At 52.5% G+C, this 22,954-nt stretch overlaps 1 protein-coding gene across 4 annotated transcripts in view; it reads right to left on the reverse strand.

Annotated features, from left to right (window-relative positions):
- Positions 1-16,975: 16,975 nt before the first annotated feature.
- Positions 16,976-22,954, reverse strand: part of SYNDIG1 (synapse differentiation inducing 1) — a 201,092-nt gene continuing 195,113 nt past the window's right edge. For all 4 annotated transcript variants that reach the window (XM_003278499.3, XM_030825364.1, XM_030825367.1 and 1 more), the window contains exon 4: positions 16,976-18,224. In XM_003278499.3, coding sequence (XP_003278547.1) covers positions 18,066-18,224 — 159 coding nt within the window. In that variant the 3' untranslated portion in view covers positions 16,976-18,065. The remainder of the gene's footprint in view (positions 18,225-22,954) is intronic.

Raw genomic sequence — 22,954 nt, forward strand, 5'->3', positions numbered from 1 at the left:
GTGTATAAGGAGTACACACTTTAAGAAAAATAGGAGGTACCTATGCCCTCCTGGCCTCAGAAAGAGAGCCTTGCTAGCACCCCGGATCCCTCTGCTGACTGCCACCCTGTCCCCTCCCTCCCTGTGGAAGAACCACTATCTTTGGTTTTAATTTTAATTTGTATAAGTTTAAGGGATACAAATGCAATTTTGTTACATGCATATGTTGTGTACTGGTGAAGTCTTGGCTTTTAGCGTATCTGTCACCTGAATAGTGTACATCGTACCGGTTAAGTAATTTCTCATCACTCTTCCCCATCTGCCCCCACCGTTTTGAGTCTCCAGTGTCTATCACTGCACACTCTTTGTCCATGTGTACACACTATTTAGCCCCCACTTATAAGTGAGAATATGTGGTATTTGACTTTCTGTCTGAACTATTTCACTTAAGATAATGGCCACCACTTCCATCCATGTTGCTACAAAAGACATGACTTCATCCTTTTTTATGGCTGAGTAGTATTCCATTGTGTATACACACCACATTTTCTTTATCTATTTATCCATCCATGGGCACTCAGGTTGACTCCATGTCTTTGCTATTGTCAACAGCGCAAGAGCAGGTGTCCTTTTGATACAATCATTTCTCTTGCTTCGGGTAGTTGCCCAGTTGTGGGATTGTTTTAGCTCTTTGGGAAATCTCTGTACTGCCTTCTGCAGAGAGAAACCTTGCCTTGAATTGCATATTACACTCTCCAGCGCTGCGTCAGCTCTTGTTACCTGCTTATGCTTCATTACAGTCTAGCTTTTCTTCCTTTGAACCAGATCTACATGGGTCACAACACACATCTTCTGCACCATCTGTATTGGTGTTTTTTGCTCACATTGTGTTTTCAAGCTTCATGCCCTGGGCTCACTGGTATTCAGCACCCAGATTCTTCTGGGCCGGACGATGACAGAGGGTTTGCCATCTGCACTATTGATGAAATGAATGGATGAAGACCAGCGCGGGCCTCGGCACAGAGGAAGGAGGGGAGTTCTGAGTTTGGAGGCAGGTTCGTGAGGGGTCTGCATTTACCTGGGCCTTTGGGGACACACCTGACTCTGATACACCTGTGAGGGTAGCTGGGAAATAGGGCAGAACAGTGTGTGCCACACTGGAGAATCTGTAAGACCCAGGGTGGGAGGGAAGACGTGCGGCCAGAGGGGCTTCCTGGGGAGCCTAAATTAGGATTTCAGTTCCATGTGCGGACACTGCCCCTGACCGATGCCCTGAGGGAACAAGTTCAGGCCTTGAGCACCCCTTGAAGCCACACGTCTTCTCCTCGGAGCAAGAGGCTGAGGGCATGGCCGTGGCTTCTCCTGGGGCCTTTCTGCTTCACTCTGAGGTGCACACTGCTAAAACCTGTGGATGAGCTGAGTCTCTGAGTGACCAGTACTCCTGCGTAGACCCCTAACTGTGGTAATTCAGAAAGGCCAGAGAGATACTTCACAGTTTCCTGGGTAAACCCCTAACTGTGGTAATTCACAGAGGCCAGAGAGGTACTTCACAGTTTTCTGGGTGGACCCCTAACTGTGGTAATTCACAGAGGCTGGAGAGGTACTTCACAGTTTCCTGGGTAGACCCCACACTGTGGTAATTCACAAAGGCCAGAGAGGTACTTCACAGTTTGCCTCCTGCTGCATGCTGACCTCCTTAGCCTTGTGCCTGTCCATGCCAGAACACAGGTCCACAGACACAGACTGGCAAGATCAGGACTGTGTCAGTTGAGCCAGGACATTGAGTACACCCCAGCAGCAGAGTCTCGAGGATGCAGGCCCCTGAGTCCTGTGTTTCCACCTCTGGGGTCTCTAATTATCCTGTGGGATGGCTACTGCTTGAGGGCCCTGCGAGCATCTGACAGCACAGGAGCCAGCGTGCTGTTTCTGAAGTTAGGATGCCTCTGAGAGAGGGCTGGCCCTGAGGCTGGCCTGGGTCAGTGCGATAGGCTTGTCCACAGGCTGAGGCAGGGCTCTATTCTGCAGGACCTGTGGAAGCTTTGCATGCATAATTTTGATAGCCATATGTGTAATTTTGTTATCGTGTGCATATGATCATGTGTGTGTGTCTGTGCCTGTATAAGAGAGGGACAGAGGCAGAGAGAGAGAGATTGAGAGAGAGACAGGCACACACAGAGACAGAGAGAAAAAATATGCCAGTGGGAAACATTCACTTCTGAGTCATTTATTGAAAAAAAAGGGTGAAAACCCCAAACCAGAGTAAAGTCAGGGAAAAAATATCTGCTGTGCCAGCTGGGTGCAGGGATAGATCCACTGAAGAGCAGGAGAGGAGGTCAGAGCCACCTTCCTCATCACCCGGTTCGAGCAGAATAGACGAGTGGAGAGAGCCATGCAAAATCAGCCTCTAGAGAACACGAGTGGCACCCGGGAAGATGCCTGCTGTACAGTGAGGAGGACGTTTGGGTGTTGAGCATCCCCATGAGTCCAGTTTTCACAGGTAGGGGTACGGGGGTGTACCTCAGAGGTCACGGCAGCCTCCACATAGGGTAGCAGGCCACTGACCTCATTGCCATGGTCACCTCGTCTCCATCCTCCTCCGTCATTGCATGTAGTATTCTCCTCTAGTGTGTGCACATCACAAGAAGTGGGAGGCACTCACCTTCAAGATGTCCTTTGTTCTCTGAGTGTCTCAGCTTGGCAGGATCACTTTCACCCTGGGCCAGCTTTTGTCTGTGAGCCACAGAGATAGCTGAAGGAGCCGCCTGTGGAGCTCAAAATGGAAATCCGTTCCCTGCAGTCTTGGAACAAGCTCACTTCCTTTTGTAATCAGGGGGCTTGGAGGGTCCAAGTCCAATCTCTGAGAAATCTGGGCTGGAGGCAGGACCCTAGGCTGACCGTTACTGAACACAGCTTGGGTCCACCAGTGCAGCAGAGCAAAGCCAAGGCTGACCTCGGGGCTGCAGCGAGAGAAAGTGAGGCATCGATTGCAGGGCAGCTCATGCTTTAGACCTGGCCTCAATGGCTTACAGGTAGGAGTTTTTAAAAAGAGGGAGGCAGAGGTCACAGGCAAAGTCATAAATCCATAGGTGGAGGCTGTACATTGGCTTGACCTAAAAACGTGGAACATCTCCAAGTGGGGGCCCACAGGTCATAGATGGCTGGATTCAAAGATTTTTAAACTTGCAATTGTTTATGGAGGCAAAGCCTTGTCTAAAAATTTTGTAGCCAGCAGAAAAGAATACTAGGTTTAGCTGGTGGACGTGACCTCCTCTTGGCCCTCAGGAAGAAATTTAGAACCAAGAATGGTGGTCAGAGTCCAGTCTTCAGCTCCCCCTTGTCTGAAGTCCGTGTGCCAGTGAACCCATTAGATGGGGTTCCACATTGCTGAAAAACAACCCAAGGACATATGCTAAGATGTTATCTTTAGTTTCTGTAGGAAACCAAATATTCTCGTGACTCTAACTTCCGTGGCCACTGTTTTAAGCCACTATAACCTTCTGGCTTCTCAAGTTGCTCTTTTACTTCTCAGGGCTAGCTGAGTGCCTGGAATGTCCCTCGAAGGAACTCAGGATTTTCCTTTATTTCTATGCTTTGGGGAAGGGGTAACTGGCAAGCCCGGCAGGCCCCAAGAGGGGTCCCTGCTCCATCTCAACCCCAGAACACGGGTGATCTCAAGCTATCCCAACATCCTGGATGCTGGCCCAGGCAGCCACTGTCATCATAAGATGACGGAAAGGGTCACTGAGACAGCAGTCCCCATGATTGATAATCCAAGGACATCTCACTCAATTCTTCATTACCAAGGCCCTGACCTTCATTCCCAGCTCCCAGCTCTTACTCACTCTGAGATAGGCCACTTATTTTGGTTTGGACAAGCTTAGCACATCATTCACCTGGAGAAGACGGGCTATGCATAAAATCACAAATTCAATTTAATTAAATTCAACAAACATTTAATGAAGGCCTTTCCTCCACTTCATTCTAGACATCACAACAGAGTTCCATCATAAAGATATCTAACTGACCTGCACTCCCCGAATGCAAAGAGACAGGTCTGGAGGCAGGGCTAGAAGTAGGGTGCGATTTAAACAGGTGCTTCAATCAATGAGCATTTATCCAGAGGTAACAAATGCAATCATGCCTGAAAGAAATCAATGCATTTTAAGCAAACCCCTGGAAAGAATGCATGAATGATTTTAATGTTTTCCTGCCAATGACTTGGGAGTAAAGGGTTGCTGATGGGGATGGGCTGCCCCTGCCTGGTGATGATTTCTTCAATATTCTAGAAGGAAGAATCAGAGAAGGAACTGGCGGCCCTACACAAAGACTGACTGAAGGACAATTGGAAAACTTGATGCACTGGTCTCCAGAAGATGAAAATAATAATAACCGATAGAAAAGCCAGCAAACTGGAACCCTCGTGAACAGGTTGCAGTGTTGCCTGCTGTGAAGCACTCTGAGAACCTCCTTGTGGAATAGGGTCCCTTGGTGCACTGAGAGAGACTGTGCTATTGTTGTACAGATGACACTAGGTGTATCATGTGCAGGGTCGTAAACCCAACATAGTTCTTGATATCAATTAAAAGAATGTAATTCTTCTATATTACATTGTTATAGCATTTTTACATTCCACATTACAAAATTACAAAGTGAATATTGACCCTATGCCGTTTTCACTTTGTGATCTCTGGAAACTACTTCCTGGCTGAGAGGCATCTCCAGAGTGTGACCTGAGACCTTGTGACACCGAGATACGATCTTCTTCCTCACCTGCATCGTCAATTATTGCTATCAGCTCTGGCATCTGTCATTGTGCTGGTGTTGCGACCTGAACTCATGGTCAGCCATCAGCCCAGCCATCCTAAATTCCACCTCTCATCTCCACAAGCACCACGCAGCCTCTGCTGGCAGGCTCCAAAAGAGGGATGTGGGCAGTGGGTTCTGGCCATGACTTTGCCAGGCACCTGGGAGGGGTGCCAGCCAGGACATGAGTGTCCTGAGCAGCAACCCTGGGCTGGCTTCAGGCACATCTGGGTGATAGACCAGGGCCTAAGCCTCTCATCTTTCCAGGACTTTTGTGTCAACAGCAACTGAGTTGGCTTGGGGACATCTAAAGTTACCCCCTGACCATCTCCAGTGGCACCCCCAAGCCCGGTAGCACCCATTCCGTTGCTGCCCATCTCTTCGAGTCCTTCCACTCTCTGTGGCTGCTGGCCCATCTGTTGGTTTGCCTGGTTGTTGTCTGCCCCCATGGAAGGAGCCTTTCCCTTACTGACCACCATTACCTCTGAGCTCAGAGCAGCTGGATCACTGGGCAGGTCTGCAACAACAATGCATGTGGTAAGTGGTTAGGAGTCAGCCCTGCATGGCCCTCTGCTGGGAGTGAGTGGCCAGTGGGGCCTGATGTTAGAGGCTCTGGAATTTGGATTGGTCCCGCTTCCTGCAGGCTGGGGAAGTGTCAAAGAAGGCTTTCTGGAGCAGGTATCAGCTGGCCTTGAAAGATAGGCAGGGTGTGGTCATGGGCCGTGTATGGGCTGACAAGGGGCTCCCACTGCATCAGAGGCCAAGGTGCTTTGTCTGCCAGAGGCCTATCTCCTGGCAGGATGTTGTTGGGAGGATGCAGAGTTGACCTTTGGCATTCCAGGGCAGCGGTACCCAGGGCACTCCTCGGGGGTCGAAAACCTTAGTCTTATCAGATATGAGCCGGAAGAATGTGAGCTCTCTACTGGAAGGTTGAGTCTGGAAGGCCCTGAATGAATGCTAGAAAAGCCTCGGCTTGTGGGGGTGGGTGGGCAGAGACTATGGGAGCTGCATGGCTGTGGCCGTTCTCTGTACCTGGGATTTCCGGAGGAGGGCACCAAAAACACCCCTGGGCTATGGAGAGGGCAGAAGCTGACCCCCGGGGCAGTGCAATTGCTCGAGACTTCTTGGTCATTTCACATTCTCCAGGGCCATTCTTCAGGAGCTGTGGCTTCAGTGTGAGTGGGAGATCTGGCCTGGTTCATCTTCCAAGAAGTTAAATTTGTTTCTCTAATGTTCAAGCTAAGACATACTTATTTTTCTCTTTGGTGCATAACTTAGAAGCAGCAAGTAGTTTCTAGCTGCACCATCACAGTTAAGTTCTGCTCCTAGAACAACTGAGCTGAGTCTTAGTCCAGAGGAGATCTATTTCACAGGTGAGAGGCAAGTGAAGATTGAGAGACTTCAATTGCACATGAAATCACAGAATGAAAAACAGTATCCCCTGCCTTGGCACTGTTCAAATCACAGTTCTGCAAACATTTACCCCAAACATCACTACGACCTTCCTTGTAGGCTCTGCTAACAGAGACCTTCTACAGACAAACACAGGCCTCCTCTCTTTCCCAGAGGAGACAAAAGTTTGCACTGTGCTGAGGATTCCGAGTAAATTTTCTAAGCCTGTCAGACTTGTCTCCATCAAAATGAGTCTGTGTGGGCTAAAAACAGAGCTGCAGCTGCCACATAGCAAAGCGTGCTTCTTTCCTTGCAACCCTCTGTGGATTCCCGTGAGCACAGGGGCCTCTATGTCGGGAGGGATGAAGAGGATAGATGGATGTTGTGGAAGAATATTGTGGGTCCAGCAGGCAGGAGCCTAAGGGAACGCAAGGGCTCCGAGCCGTGGAGCCAGTCACTGAAAGAGGCTGAGTCCCTCATCTGTGAGAAGGGCTCAAAGTGAGCCGTGGCAAGGTGCTTCTCAAATTGGAAGATGGATTGTTGGTTTCAATGGTGCGGGAGTCACATGGGTTAGGCTATAGCCACTCATGGTTATCTTTTCACCTCTTTGGGCTTCACATTCCTAACACCTGAGTCCTAATCTCCCCGGACCTCACCAGGGGAGGCTGGTGCACGCAGGCTCTCCAGGGAGCAGCACCAAGGTGTGCAGCGGGGAGGCTTGTAGGGGGAGTAACGCCTGTGAACCAGACATGAAGACTGTGGGCTTGGGCAGAAGGAGCCTTCAGGACATTGGGCAACCTCTGGACACCTCTAAGCCCAAGGTGCTGGTGGGAATAGCTGGTCTGGGTGGGAAGGGCCAGGTCTATGCCTCCGCCTGGCCTGGTCACTGGCTAGGGCCGCCCCAGGGAGAGCGGGCTGTGCCTCTAGCACTGAAGGCTGTCAGCGGCCATACTCCTCACAGCAGGGCAGCCAGGCTAAGTGGGCTGCTTGTGGGACACAGGGCTGTGGTAGCAGAAGCTGCACACACTTGGTTGATTCTTACCCTCAGGTAGGTTCAGGCAGGACTTCATCAGTCTGAAAATCTGCCTGTCAAGTATCCCTGGCAATTCCCTAGGGGCAGCCCCCAGTGCGTGTGAGCACATTCACCAATGCCATCCTTTCCAATGCTCCCCTCTGTTCCCGCCTGGGGGTCCCCCGTGTCCAGCCAGGCATCTTCACTGGTCTAAGGTCCTTGTCCTGGCGGCCCCACTGACTCCCACTTGACCGGGGCATGCCAGTTCCCAAGGAGCTCCTCCACACAGGGGAAGAGCCCCGGGGCTGAGTGGCGAAGCCTCTCTGGGTCTCTCTCACAACTCAGGCATGGCAGGGCTGCAGGCAGGCAGGGTGGGGAGCGCACAGCCCCCAGCCAGGCAGCTCCTCATCGTAGAGGTCCTCTAGCCCTCTGCCTGCAGGATCCTGGGGGGCAGCATCCCCAGCTCAGTCAACACAGCCAAGTCTGAATCCTGTGCAGATGCCAGCTGGGCTCTCTGCAGCCTTGGGAAGAAGGGGTTCATATACTGAACACCCATTGCCCATGTGTGTGCAGCTTGAACCCTTCATGGATCAAACACAGCACTGATGTGGGGCCCACAGATGCGGGTGGACAGACAGACAGACAGACAGATGTGGGTGTGGCTGAGGGCAGCTCTGCTGGGTGGTGGTAGGGGGCTTGGCAGTGTATCTGGACAGGGAAGGGAGATGCACGAGCTTGGGTGGTGACTTGGGCTCTGTTGTGTCCCCTCAAAACTCGTATGGTGGAGTTCTAATCCCCAGGCTTCAGAATGTGACTATTTGGAGATAGAATCCTTAAAGAGGTGGTTAAGTTAAAATGAGGTCACTAGGGGTGGGCCTGATCCTAGATGGCTGTGTGCTTATCAGAAGATTGGGACACGTATGCGGGAGACTCAGGAAGAGGGCAGCTGCCCACAAGCCAAGGAGAGACCTGGGAAGAACCAGTCCTGCTGACAGCTGAGCTGGGACTTCCAGGCTCCAGAACATGGGAAGCACATTTCTGTTGTCTAAGCCGCCCAGTCTGTGATGTTTGTTACGGCAGCCCTGGCAAAGCCACACAGGTGACTCCTCAAGAGGCCGCTCTCCAGACAGGTGTGTTTTGGGTGTTTGGCCTCCTGGGGAGCCACTCGGACCTGAACTCTGACTCTGGCCTGTTGTGGACCAGCTCTGCCATCAGGCAAAGTACTGGTTCTCTGAGCCTCTGTTTCTCCATCTGTAGAGTGGGAAGGTTAAAACCCATAACCCCCCTGAGGGCTGTGGTGGGGCTTCAGAGGGAGGGCTTGTGACAGTGTCTGCTACACACTGGCAGTGCAGGGGCCCTCCGGGCTTTCTAGGACCAATCACCTTCCCCTCCAGAGAGAAGACCTGAGTTTCATCTTCCCAAGCTCAAAATACAATCTGATTGATTCTACCCAGGTGAGTGGTGGGGACCAGGAATCCCAATCAAGGGCAGTGGAGAGGGCGGGCAAGGCCTTCTCAGTCCCAGAACCTCACACCTGGAAAACTGGAAAGGCCACACCTCCATTTCCTTTGCAAACTAGCTGCCAGCAAAGCTAATTATGCCAGAAGGTGCATGTTGAGAGTGGAGTGTATAGCAGTTGAGACCACCAACCTGGGATTCGGGCGGAGCTGGAGCAAAGCCGAGATTTGTACCAGCTGTGTGACCTGGGACAATTTATTTCCTAACCTCTTTGAGCCTTGGCCTTCCCTCTGGGACATGGGGATCATGAGGATACAGACCCCTGAGACCATGGTACAGATGAAGATGACATCATAGAATGCTCCATGATTGGCAGAACCCTCCCTCTGCGCCACGCCCCTCTATCAGTGCCCCTCATCCTCAATGTGAGAATGGGCATGACTGGGGTCTGAAAAGGGAGAATCCCAGGCTGATTCTTCCGCTGCCAGCGCCCTACCGTCAAGATGACCTTCTTGGCCCATTAGAAACAAGGCCCTGCCTTATGTACCCTGCCACAGGCAATGCTCAGCAGTGGCCATCTGAGTGACTGAAGGAGAGCGTTGTGGCCACTCACTGATCCCCTTTAGGAAGGGAGACCATCGCCCAGGTGTGGGGGTCCTGGGGAGCACCTCCATCTCTCCCAAAGCTGACAGAGCTGTGCAGACAGGAACCCGCCCCCCACACAAGCACCACGGATATGTGCACATGGGGCCAGATGCAGCATTTGGGAAGGGTTGATGGAAGCCTGAGAACTGGAAGAGTGTCCCAAGAAGCTGGAAGAATGAATGAGTCTCTCTCAAGGTTGCTACTCTGGCCTGAGCAGCACCTCCCACCACAAACACATGCTCTTGGACTTGGGTGGTCTACGGCCTTGACCCCTTCCCTAGGCCCCTGGCCCTGCTCTGAGGGCATGGTGCCCATGGCCTTTGTTCTGCCCCTGCACTGTCTCCAGTGAGGTTGTGCACTTCTCCAGCTCTGCCCCCTTCCTCGTCTTTGTTTCCCAAGGGCCCACTGCAGCCCTTGTACACAGTAGGTGCTCAGCAATGCTTGTCAAACTGCATTCACAAGGGGGCATGGAATTCACGAGGGGGCATGGAATGCCTGCCCCGTGCATTGCACCTCTGGCTTTATTCCACAGTGATGCTGAGTGACTCAGAATGAATAAACCTGCAGATAACTAAATGAAAGCCCAAACCTCCCCTGCAGCCTCTGATAGGCCTTGTCCAACCTCTTTTCAAATGCAGTCCTCTCCTAATTCATGTGGAAGGAGCGGAAGGAACCATACTTTTTCTGTCAGCAGCCGTGCCCTGTGGGTCTGATTTCTTGCCCACAGCTTGCACGATGGAGAGCACATGGTTCCCAGCCTCATCTAGACCACCATCCCGGAAAGGATGGCAAGGCTGCTGGTGATGCCTGTGCCCTACCAGGTTAGACTCTGGTCCTCGCCCGCAGTGGAGTAGCTGGGGAAGGAGGCTCACCCACCACCCAGGACACTTGAGTCCCCACCTACCATGACCTGGCTGACCTGGGCTCATGCCTTTCCTGTGGGGCCTGTCTCTGTCCTCTGTGGATGAGACCCACAGCCCTTTCTGGATCAGAGGATTTCTGGGACTCAGTGATTGAGTGGCCCTGAAAGCTTTCTCTACAAAGCCCCAGGCCTCCAGTGGGAGGCTGTGGCTATTTCACTGCTCCGGTTTGATGGGAATCGGCACACTGCTGGTGAAGGCAGGTGGAGGTGTGCACCAGGCAGCTGAAGCAATGTTCGACTCCACAGGCTTCTTGCAGGGCTCAGAGGAGGGGGTGGTTCCCTTGTTCCCTCTCTCTGCTTTCCCTTCCTCTCTTCAGCTAAGCTATGATGGGGGTGTTCAGGGAAGCCCTTTCATAGGTTGGTGAGTGGATTCCAAGCTTACTTGGCAGGTTCCATCTGGGTGGTGCCTAATTCAGAGCCACTTCTCAAAATGTGAATGTTTGTGTTGTGATAACCAACCCGGGTGGAATAATGCAGGATTTCTCAGCATTGCTGAGGTTTGGGGTCAGCTAGCTGTCTTTGTGGGGGTTGTCCTGGGCATTGTAGGATGTTGAGCAGCATCCCTGACTCTATCCATAAGAGAGGTGGTTGTGATATCTCCCCAAACATTCACAAGTATCCCCGGGAGTGGGTACAAAGCTGACACCGGTTGCTGATTCTATTTGCTGTCAGACCTCGGTTATCCCTGAGCACGGGTGGCTCACCCAGGCCCCTGGCTTCGTATTCTCCTGGCCTGTGCCTTCCACATCAACCACTGCAGTCATCACTTTCTTGTGAACTGGACTCAGATGAAGCCTTGGGGTGGGGGTCGTGGGGAGGTCCCTTTCATGCCTGAAAGGCTGCACCTGCTCCGGGGGAAGCCACACATCAGGGCAGGGCATTTGGAAGAAGCCTGACATCCCCAGCTTCTCTCCTGGTGCAAATCATCCTGGTGCCACATGACATCCCAAAGGGGATGCTCAGTGCAGGGGTGAACACGGCCAGGCACCCTCTTCACTGGGGTCTCAGCGGGACGAGACTCAGGGAGTGCTGTGGCCATCTTGCAACCGTGATTGTGGAGCACTGGCCTCACTGCTCCTTGGCTGAGCCCAAGGTCGGGTTTGTCACCCAGGGGTGTTGAGGAAAACAGCCTTTTGAGTTCCATTTCAGATGTGGCACAGGACTGCTGAGAATATGAAACAGACCAGTTTGCAATGCACTCTTCAAATTTAAGGTATGTATTATTTTTAAAGCACCTATTGTTTGAGAATCCACAAACGCCGGATGGAGAGTTGGTTTAGAACACCTGAACAGCTGGATTCTTCTCTGGGAGTAATAACAAAGCTTTACATTTAATTCCTTCCCGTTATTCCATTATGGACTAAAAGGAAGGGCAAGTGAGCCTCATCTCTTTTCTATGTTAAAGACTGTGGCTGGACAGTGACCATCCCTCGTCGCTGATGACAGGAGGACGTCTTGAGAGAATAATGGAAGACTCGCTCTCTGTGCTAAGCAGGAGAGGTCTCCCAGCTCCTCAGCAGCCCTTCTGCCAATTCAGCCCTCAGCAAGTCGGAGCCCACCTTAGCAGATTCTTCCTACTTAGCAGGAACACTTCATCAGCCAATTCAGTGGAAAAATAGATGCTGCTTAAAATATGCCAACTCTATCCAGGGAATGAAGACATTAGCTCAGGTGACTTAGGGGAACTGGGACCATCTTGTTCTACCTGCAAATCTTGAATGGTTTAATAAGATAGTTGGAACCCAAATATGGATGCTTTGGCATATATAGACAACAGATCCAAATCATTGTCCATTTTTTGGCTGAGTCATGAGTTGGACTCTGGTGCCCTGAGGTGTCATAAGCAAAGGCCAATGAGAATGGAAAGCGCTGGCTTAGAGCTGGAGGAAGTGGTGCAGATACCGTGATTTTGTGTCACCTCTCTCCTTCTTAAATATCTTATTGCTATCTCTATGTATATTCAAATTTACCCCCAGTGACCTGGTTTCAGTAAAAAGCAAAGTGCAATCCCCTAGATGCAGTAGGAGGTGCAGGGGATACGCCGTCCAGGACCTATCTGGCGCCTCCCAGAGCACCTCATTTTCACTCAGCCTTTACTGACTGAGTGTAGGCCCGGTTGTTGAATTCTCTCTGTCGTGGGCAAGCGCAGCCCTGGGTTCATTCTGTGCTAGAGCAAAGGGCATGTGGGTGATGGAGGAGACTGACGACCTACTCAGCTAAGGGGACACTTGTCTCGCAGTCTGGAGCCCAGATCCACCATGTTTGCCCCTGCATTGCTGGGGCGGGTGCAGTGGCACTGAGAAGCCAGGCCTGATGCCAGGGCAGCCACAGCACTTGTCCTGGATTGGAGCAGAGGCAGAAATCTCAAGAATAGGTCAAGGCAACTATTCAGATCTAATCTGGGAACTGCGGGCCTGTGGTTCCTTGTTGTGATATTTGGACACAACATGGTGACTGTAGACACACATTAAGCAATTGAATTGCCTGCAATGAAAGTCAGAGAGGGCCTTGGTCAGAATCAGGACAAAGACATTGTCCCTGTTGCTCCTGACTAATGGCTTTAGGGCCGTGATGGGAAGGCCTGGCAGTGGATGGTCCAGCTGTGCTGGAGTGTGTGAGAGAGCACGCGAGCCTGCCCTGAGAGCCCTGGGAAAGAGCCTGCCTTGGGAGCCCTGCACACCAGCCCACCCTGGGACCCTACCCTGGGAGCTCTTTGCACTAGCCCACCCTGGGAGCCCTGCACAGGAGCCTACCCTGGGATCCCACCCTGGGAGCCCTGGGCATGAGCCCACCCTTGGAGCCCGGGGTACGAGCCTGCTCTGGGAGCCGAGCACAAGTCTCGTGGATTCAGCTCTTGGCATTCCTCATTCTCTCCTGTGGAGCCTCCAGCATGTGCAGCCATAGGCACTGTGGTGGGTCGTGGCCTCTGCTGGACAGAAGCAACCAGAGGCAGCTGTCAACAGTGGCTAGAGGCCCTTCAGGCCACCCTCGGACCAGCGTGAGAGGCTCACAGTGGGCATCCTGGAGCGGGTGTGGGTCAGTGTCCCCAGTATGAAGGCCAGGACTCAACCATGCCTGCACGCTGCTGTCCTTGGGCCTTGAAAGGTTTCCTGAAGAAAGCCGTCCTACCCCATGGGCCTTCAAAACCAAATCAAACCAAACCAAAATGAAACAAAACAAACAAAACACACCAAACAGCATCAGCAGGAGCAGCAACAAAACCCAAAGGATTGAGCCCTTGGCCTTTCTCCTGGAGTAGAGGCTGGTTTCCCAGTTTTTGGCTCAAGCAAATACAGGTTTCCCCGCAGCATGAATCGCCCCTCTCCTGTTGTTTGGGTTTGGAAAGCCAAGCCCGGCCCCACCCACTGGGAATGTCTCTAGTCTGGTGCTTCTGTGTGGAGTCACCCACATTCACACCCATCTGCTTCTTTTCCACCTGGTAGATTTGGGCAAATCCTTAGAGCCCTCAGGGTCTTCCCCTGCCCAGGGGGGTCATCCCATTATGCATACCTGCCTGGAGCTCCATCCCAGCCATCCCCCTCCCCTTGTGCATGGGGCAGCTATATTCAACCTTCTCATTTCCCAGGACCCTGTTCTGATGCCCCAGGCCATGCCTGTCCCTCACTTCTGTGGGAAAGAGAAGCCACCCCTGTGGTCCTGAGTCCTGCTGCACCTTAAATGCAGGGTCAGCAGCTCCTGCCCCTTCTTCCCTCTCCCCACAGGGAGCTTTGACTCTTTCCTGTGAGGCTCAGGCAGTTGACAAATTCATTACTCAATGGACATGCTTGTTTGGCAGGGAGCCCGCAGTCTGAAGACCTCCTTTGTCTTGGTCTAGCATCCACCATTACCTTCAAAGATGAGCAGAATATTCAGACAAGAGCCTCAGGGGAGTAAAGCCCCCACCCCTTGGACAGCCAAGCTCACTCTGAAGAGCAGGGAGGAACTTCCAGGAGGTCATGGGGGTGGGGACAGCACAGCCACCGCCTGATGCAATTAATCCCAGTGTTATCAGCACAAAGCAGTGCATGGAGGCATCCCTAGGTAGGAGATGGGACGGCCGTGATTTCCAAGGGTTGGGCCTCAGCTCAGGCTGTGAAGGGACAGTTAATGGCTTAGTGGCAAATTGGATCAACAGATGTCAGCACCGATGGCAACTAATGCAGGTGGACTTTGAGGGAAAGAGGGAAGCACAAAAATGTCCTCATAAGGACAGGCATTTCAGCCCAGCCACTAGGAGCCTCTAAGGGATGCTATGAAACCTCAGGGGTCAGATCCTGAACTTAGGCCACGACTCTGGAGGGTGGCTTTGGCCATGGCCTCAGTGCAGGCTCCACTTGACATTGGTATCCAGGGCGTGGGAGCGGCGATTGGCAAGTGGGAAGATTTCTCCACTGGTCATTTTAAATGCAGAGGCTGCTACAGAGGGCAGGGCCACCAGCAGAGCTGGCTGAGTTTGAGGGAAGCCCTGTCCCAGCTCTGGAGGGGCTGGTCCTGGTGTCAGGGGGCCTGGTTCCTGGTTAGCTGTGTGGCCTGTCTGTGGCAGCTGCAGATGGCATGGTGACCAACGATGGGTCCTCCCCCATCATGTTCTCCTCGGAACCCACTGTAGTTCCCTGGGAATAGCTGGGGTATGACACCTGGTCAAGTCAGTTGGGACACTTGCTGAAGTTGGGGAAGCCTGGGGAGGTGGGGGTAGCTGGGGAGGTGGGGACGCCTGGTGGGGGTACCTGGGGAGGTGGGGATGCCTGGGGAGGTGGGGGTAGCTGGGGAGGTGGGGTAGCTGGGGAGGTGGGGGTACCTGGGGAGGTGGGGATGCCTGGGGAGGTGGGGATTCCTGGGGAGGTAGGGGTACCTGGAGAGGTGGGGATGCCTGGGGAGGTGGGGGTACCTGGGGAGGTGGGGATGCCTGGGGAGGTGGGGGTACCTGGGATATGAGGATGGCTGGGGAGGTGGGGTAATGCCTCAGAAGGCAGGGACACCTCCCTCCTGGCACTATTGGGAGGATGAGGCGAGGTCATGTGTGCCTGGCATAGCTGTGCTTAGTGGATGCCACGTGGGCCTAACAGCAATGATGCAGGTTTAGGGAGGTGCAGGTCGCTCCGACACACTCGGAAGATGGATCAGCTGACAGCAGTCACCAACACAACCACCAAAGATGACCTTCAGTCACTTTCCCTGCTGCCAAGACCAAGCCAGTCGCAGGGCTGTCACACACTGTGCCTAGCTGCCAGGTGAGCTGCTGGGCCCCATGGCTGCCTTCAGCTGGCCCTATCCCTTGTGCCCACCTAAGACCATTTACACCCATAGGTAAAGCCTTTGAGAAAGACTTGGCAGAGCTTGACAACTTAGGGCCAAGCCCCTGGGAACTGAGGCTTTTCCATCTGGAAATACAGAGGCTGGAATAAGATGGGCAGTTGATCTAGCAGAGGTAAAGTACCTGGCACTGAGGGCCTGGCTTAGGGTGACTGTGACAGTATAGACAGAAATGATGGGTGTGGATTTACAGACAGGTTCTACTTTACCACATCCAAAGGTATGCACCTTTGGGAGCCTTTGAACTTAAAATGGATCATTTCAGGACAAGTACAAAGAAGCCCATTTGACACAATGACTTGTGATAAGTGAACCCCGAGAGATGGAGGGACACGGACCAGCCATGGGACAGCCAGCCAAGGACACGATGACATGATAGTAACCACGATCACCTGCTCCTGCCAGGCGCGATGGTCTGTGCCTTGTGCCTTCCCCAGCAACCCCACAAAATGGGCCTTATTGATTATCCTCTCCTAGAGACGAAACTCAGAGAGGTGTAGACTTTTTTTTTTTTTTTTTGATGGAGTCTTGCTCTGTCTGGTCCAGGCTGGAGTGCAGTGCCACAATCTCGGCTCACTATAACCTCCACCTCCCGGGTTCAAGTGATTCTCCTGCCTCAGCCTCCCGAGTAGCTGGGATTACAGGCATGCACCACCAGGCCTGGCTAATTTTTTGTATATTTAGTAGAGACAGGGGTTTCACCATGCTGGTCAGGCTGGTTTCAAACTCCTGACCTCGTGATCCACCCTCCTCGGCCTCCCAAAGTGCTGGGATGACAGGCGTGAGCGACTGTGCCTGACCGAGGTGTAAACCTTTACCCAAGATCACACAGCTAGAAAGTAGCACGCCTGGATTCAAATCCAGGTTGGTTTGAACCTAAACCTATGCCCTCCATGGCCGGTGACTCTAACTCCTACAGGGGTATTGGCTGGCTTCCCTATCTACTTCTTAGGGCTAACATCCTACAGTGCTTGTGAACCACCCAGTAGAGACAAATGCTAGATGGATCTCAAATTTGACCCGAGAAGACAGTGCTAATAATTTTCAGAATATTAAATGTTCAAGGTCAAGGGGGAGAGTGTCAGGCAGAAGGATCAAACCCAGAGTCCTTAGTCCAGGGCAGTGGTTCTCAACCTTGGCTTCACGTTGCAGTTACTAGGCCACATCCTGACCCATCAAGTCAGCCTGGGGCTGACCCAGGCCTCAGGAATTTGCTAAGTGCTGCCGGTGGAGCCACTGTCCTGGAGAGGGGGGTCTCTGTGTCCACTGAGGGGATTAGGATGATCATATTTACTGGTGGAAATTGAAGCCGCAGGGACTTCGGTTCTCCTTGAGACCCCCTCTACTATTTCAGCAGTGGAGGCCTGGGTGGCTTTGCAGTTCCTTAAACCACAAGGGGAAAGTATAAATGAAACCCAGCAACAGCTATTCATCAGAAAGAAAAGTCTTAAGCAAAAAAGCTAAAAGATAATTTTTTGTTAAGTAATGAACACTCGTAAAACAGCAACGAAATGGTATTAAAATGTCTGTGATTACTTATTTCTCAGCATTCATCTGGTAACTTAAGCAGCATGAAGCAAGAGTTGCACTTTAAAAAATGACAAGAAAATAGCTATTCATTTAGTCGACAGAGTAAGGCCCATCTCGTTTCCAGGATCACTAGTTTCTGCTTATGACGGGGTGAGCATCCGCCAGCGCGGTGATTGGGAGGCGCCCCTGTGTCTTTAGGCTGAGGCAGTGCCCATAGCTGCAGTGCCTCGAGTTTCTGGAGCAACTGCGGGGCTCTTTCTTGAGGAATCTTGGGAGGGGCCGTGGCCTGCCTCCCCATCCTAGATCAGCGAGGTCCCAAGAGTGCGTATTGCTGCGGGGTAGCTGTGGAGTGTACACATGTTCCGGAGGTGCCTCGACATCCTGAGGCTGGGGTGGTGTGAAGGGAAAGGAAGAGGGGCAGGTCCCGGGCTCTGCTGGCTCTGCTTTTCAGGGTCAGGCCAGTGGGTCTGCAGAGCAGTGCAGCAGGGCTCCTGCCAGCCGTGGTGTCGCCTCTTTCTTCCCAGCCCCATTCTCGTCTTGCAGGGAAGGCATGTGGACTTGGGGGGGCACAAAGGACTCCAGCAGGGCCACAGACAGAAGAGTGACGTGTCCCTTGTCCTCTGCCTATTGCACCGTATTCCATAAAAAATAAACACTTTTTTTGGACTGTTTGTATATTGCTAATGCGGTGGCACTCTGGGCACTGGCAGGCTGCAGAGAGCCGCGTTGCCATTCATCCACCAGAATCCATCCAGAGACAGCCTTGTGGGCTGGGATCTTTGGAGCTTTCCTTTGGAAGGATTAGCAGTGCCCGTCTGTCTGGTGCTCTACACAGTGCTGTGAACTTGCAATTAAAGGATAAAAACAAAAGAAATCCATGGGTAGGAAATCCCAGGGCTTCATGGCATCATTTGGCTATCATTTGCACTGTACAGCATCATGCGGTATGTCTGCTTTCTCCATGTCCACACAGACCTGGCCCCGGGCGCTCCCCCTTCGTTCGCAGGAAGCTCACAGGTGGTTGTTCTTGGAGAGGTAGGCGATGAGGGCCACGGCCACGCCCACATAGACGCCAGTCCCAATGGTGATGGACAGCACTGCCAGGAACAGGGCCCGCCGGGAGCTGGTGCTGGCCTGGTGCAAGTCCCCCTTGGCCACGGCTTTGTTGGTCTGCAGAGTTGGAGAAGAAAAAGGAAGTCATTGTAAGCAAGTTGGAACAAGCAGTGAGTGGAGGGCTCATCTACGGCTCCTGATTCAGAAAAAGGCATTGTTGATGCAGAGAAGGCTGAGGGGGAAACTGTGCTCACTCCTGCTATGACCATGGCAGTTCTTTAACTGCAAGAAACAAATGTTGGGCTGGGGCCTGCTACTGCTCCCCCACACCGCAGGGAAGACAGACTTCTTTTCTACTTGGCCCCAAGGGAATACGAGAAGGCTGGGAGTAGCCCAACTGAGTTCCACCAGTGTGGGGTCTGGGATCTCCAGCACCAGTATTGAGGGATGGGCTAGATACTACTCCTCCAGTGCTGCTCTTTCTACCCAAGAACGGTGTGCTTGTTTATTTGAATAACTCGTATTTTTCTAAAGCATATTTCTACCTATCTTATTGAATCTCTGCTACCCACTGGAGGTATGCGGAAGGCAATGACAGTTCTCATTTCCCCGAGAGAAACTCTGGCATAAGATCATGAAAACCACCGGAGGACGCCTGAAACCTTCCTCCTCAGCTGCCTCACCTGCTGTGGCCATGAGTCATTCACTTCCTGACCGTCCCTACCCTGGACATGGTTGGCGTTAATAAAATTCATCCATCAATAAAATCATTTGATATAAAACTAACACCTATATTCCTGAGTGCTCATTGACATAACCAGGTGTTGGTGTAATCAAATCATGATTCTTGGGGTCACGAGGAGATGGAAACATGGAGGTTTTGGAGGCCACCATGGAGGGACCCCCAGAGTAAAATGACTCATTTGGCAGATGGGGTGGGATGCTACCAAAGCACTGAGCCATGGGAGCCCACGTGATGCTGAGGAGGGTTGACCCCCAAGCCACCCGTGGGCCCCCTGTGGTCAGGACGACCCTGGCAGAATGTCCTAGCTCATTCTCTTTCTGGCCATCTCCAGAAAGTCAGATTTCTATCGGGTCCACCTGAGGTCAGTGACATTACTAGGTTTTATAGGTGAGTATGGGAGTCAGCATGTCGTTCACTCAAACACACCAGCTAAAACACACCAACGCCTCTGCAGTGGACCAGAAAGGCTCACACTCAGAGATGACTCATGACGTGAACCTGCATCTTCCACGGCCTCTGAGTTCTGGAAGTCTGTGTCGTGTGGGGAAGGGATGCCTGCCGCTGCTTGGCTTCCTTCTCGCTCCCCTAACTTTCGGATCTTAAAAGCTAGTTTTTATTTTTTTCCTCCCCAACTTTTTGTCTTGGAACTGAGCTTGAGAGCTCACTGTGGACAATTCTGGAGGGAGCAGAGATAAAGGGATGCAAAATGGGAAGCCTCCTAGGACAATGAATGAATAAATGAATGAATGAATGATCTGTTTCATGCAGCAGCGCTCCCACACACGCCCACATCTTAGAACACAATTTCCTGTAATTGCCTTTCCTTAGCGCTAACTGAAAGAGCCATCGCTCATTAGGGTCATGGCTTTGTGTCCCCGCCACGATCACCAGCCTTAGTGCCATCCCCATGGCTACGCAAAGGGGTGCGGAGAGGAAGGTGGAGCCGCTACAGCTGCCTGGGCACCTGCCAGCAGCATTCCCTGACGCCGGCGGGAACACCCATGCTGGGCCTCCCAAGCTCATGAGGGCTCACACATCTGAGTACCCACTTGTGGAATAGCTGCCTTCCTGCTCACTTGTAAGCTCCCCAAGGCAGAGCCCATATCTCTCTTGTGTGTTGTGGTCTCCCTGGGGCCTGGGCTGGGCTCTGGCGGGACAGGAGGACTGTGATGCTTCTCTAACTGGGGCACGGTTCCAGTCTCTCTGGTGGTGTTGAGGGGAAAGGCAGTGGCACGGGGCTGCCTCTTGACCTTAGTTCTGGCCCAACTCTGCAGGTTCTGCACATACACGCACCAGAGCTCTCATGCTCAAGCTGGTGTGTCTGCTTGAGAACCACATTTGCTCTTTATTCTCATTCTCCATGCTGGGGGAACTCTATCTGCCGGTTTATATGTTTGGCTCTAACAAAAAACCTAGAGAATGTGGTGTGTTAGGGGCCTGATCGTGGGAGATATGTCAGAAACAGCAAACAGATGCAGCCTTAGCAAGCAGGCTGCCTTCAGCAATGTCACTCGGCATCTGCGTGTCATAGAAGCCAGAGTTTCTGGGGTGCCCACTCCCACAAGGCAGAGACGTCATTTACATACACAAAACACACAACGTGGTCTAACAAAGGTGATTTACCTGACGTGAACCTTTTGTTTCAGAAAATGGATAACTGTGGCTGTGAAACAGCTTGCTCATTCCTTTGACAGGGTGCAAATGGGAAGACATGTTTCCATCCTGACAGCTGTTGGATGAAAGCTCCCGGCTCTTTGACAAGCTTACTTGCTGTGCATGAGGGCAGGGCAACTTGACCTGAGTCCAAGAGCCTCTGAGCTGAAGGCAAGGCTTTGTGTGTAGGTGCCAAAAAGTTTCTCAAGATTGTTATTTCTTGTTGCTGGGCTTTTCCTTCCCTGCCCTTTTGCCAACAGGTTGCAAGTGAAGTTTGTGACTTTCTTTATTGGCCTTTCGTTGGAAAATAAGTGCAGGTGGTTAGAAAGTGCAGGTGGTTGGGGAAGCCCCAAGCAGCGCCCAGTGCCTGCACCTTGTGCTAGCGGTGGGCTGGGGGTAGGGGCTCAGCAGGACCCAGAGACACTATTTCTGCACTGTGAGGGCTCTTCAGAGAAAGCGTTTCAGCTCACAGCAGAGGCTGAGCCTTAACAGCCCAGGGCACAAGGACTCATCATTGAGAACACAGGACGCAGCTGGGCTCCATCGGCAGGGCTGGCTGCAGGGCATCAGACATAGCCCCCAAGGGCGATGTCCTGCAATCTGAAACCCACCAGGCACTGAGCGCCTGCACAGCCCATATTGGAGCATGATGTGTGCACTGTGGTTCTGGAATTAAAAGACCTGCTTTCTCTTCCCTAGTTGCAAAGATACATAGAAGACCCGGTTTTTAAATTGAAGAGCAAAAGTAAACGTGCGCCATGGCAATGACAGTTTTGGAAGCACCCCTTTCCCGCCCCTCAAGTGCAGCGCTGTTCACACTGAGGAAATAAAAGTTACACAAGCAGAGGATGGTCAGCCAGAACAAACGTGCTTTGGCTGAAGTTGTCACCATTAGAACTGAGGTCCAGCCACCTCGTACCACTGCTGGGTCACACTTCCTTAGGTTGAATGGTCACTACCAAGTGGCCAAGTCAAAGGAACTGGCTGTCAAAGGACCGAGAGCTGTTGATCCACATGTAAAGGTCATGTCGCTCATGGCTTCGTGATGAGAAATGACCAATTTGTGGAGGGACAAAGTCAATTTGCATTCCATGGGTGGTAGTGTTTAACGCTGAAACCCACCAGCAATTCTCTCTGGTGGAACCTCCGTCCTGCCCATTGGTCACATTTTGGGGAATTGTTCTATCTGAAGGGAGTGGCTTCTTGTGAAGGTGGCAGAAAGGTCTGGGAGTGGGGTCTAAGCCCTGCTTCCTTCTGATGCTCCTGGTGGATCCAGGTCTTGCTCTAGTTGGGGGAGTGGCCAGGCTGCCCTTGCCCAGTCCCCTCGTGTCACTCCTTCTCATGCTCACCTGAGGTCCCTGGCTTATCCAAGAATGTATCTTGGCATATGCTGGCATGCTGAAGGCCTGTCCCTCCCTCCCACCTCCCTCCCTCCTCCCTTCCTTTCTTTTTCCTCCCTTCTCCCTCCTCCCTCCTTCATCTCTCCCTCCTTCCTCCCTTTTTTCTCCCTCCCTCCTTCCTTTTTTTCCTCCCTCCGTCCTTCCTCCCTCTTCCCTCCCTCCTCCCTCCCTCCTTCCTCTTCCTTCCCTCCTTTCTACCTCCTCCCTCTTTCCTCCCTCCTTCCTCCCTCTTCCCTCCCTCCTTCCTCCCTCTTCCCTCCCTCTTTCCTAATCCTCATTCTTTCTTCCCTCTCCCTCCCTCCTCCGTCCCTCTTCTCTCCCTCTTACCTCCCTCCTTCCTACCTCCTCCATCCTCATTCCTCCCTATTCCCTCCGTCCTTCCCCCCTCTTCCCTCTCTCCTTCCTACCTCCTCCTTCTTTCCTCCCTTCTTCCTCCCTCTTCCCTCCCTCGTTCCTACTTCCTCTTTCCTCCTTCCTTCCTCCCTGTTCCCTCCCTCCTTCCTAACTCCTCCTTCTTTCCTCCCTCCTCCCTCCCTCCTTCCTATCTCTTCCTTCCCTCCTTCCTACCTTCTCCCTCTTCCCTCCCTCCTCCCTCCCTCTTTCCTCCATCTTCCCTCCCTCCTTCCTCCCTCCTCCCTCTTTCCTCCCTCCCTCCTCCATCGCTTTTCCCTCCTTCCTCTCTCCCTCCTTCCTCTCCCTTTCTTCCCTCCCTCCCTCCCCCTTCCTCCCTCCCTCCTTCTTTCTTCTGCTCACTTGCTCTGTAACAGAAGGTCCAGCTGGAAGTTCCATCCCAGGCTCCACATCACAAGAGACACACCCTAGGATGGTGACAGGGACCTCCTCGCCCCCACCCCCAGCAGCCTTTGCCTATTTTCTAAACAAGAGAGCAGAATCAATTTAGATGCCTCAAGGCCTGTGCCTCCACAAAGGGTTTGGAGGCTGAGAAGCATTTTGAAGGACTGACAGTGTGCTGAGCCTGGGTCCTGTCCACAGAAGGCAGGCATTTGCTTTTCACTCAGGCTGCGGGGGTGCAGCTGCCATGGGACACT

Source organism: Nomascus leucogenys, chromosome 13 (genome assembly GCF_006542625.1).
Source record: "Nomascus leucogenys isolate Asia chromosome 13, Asia_NLE_v1, whole genome shotgun sequence".
Classification (NCBI taxonomy): Eukaryota; Metazoa; Chordata; class Mammalia; order Primates; family Hylobatidae; genus Nomascus; species Nomascus leucogenys.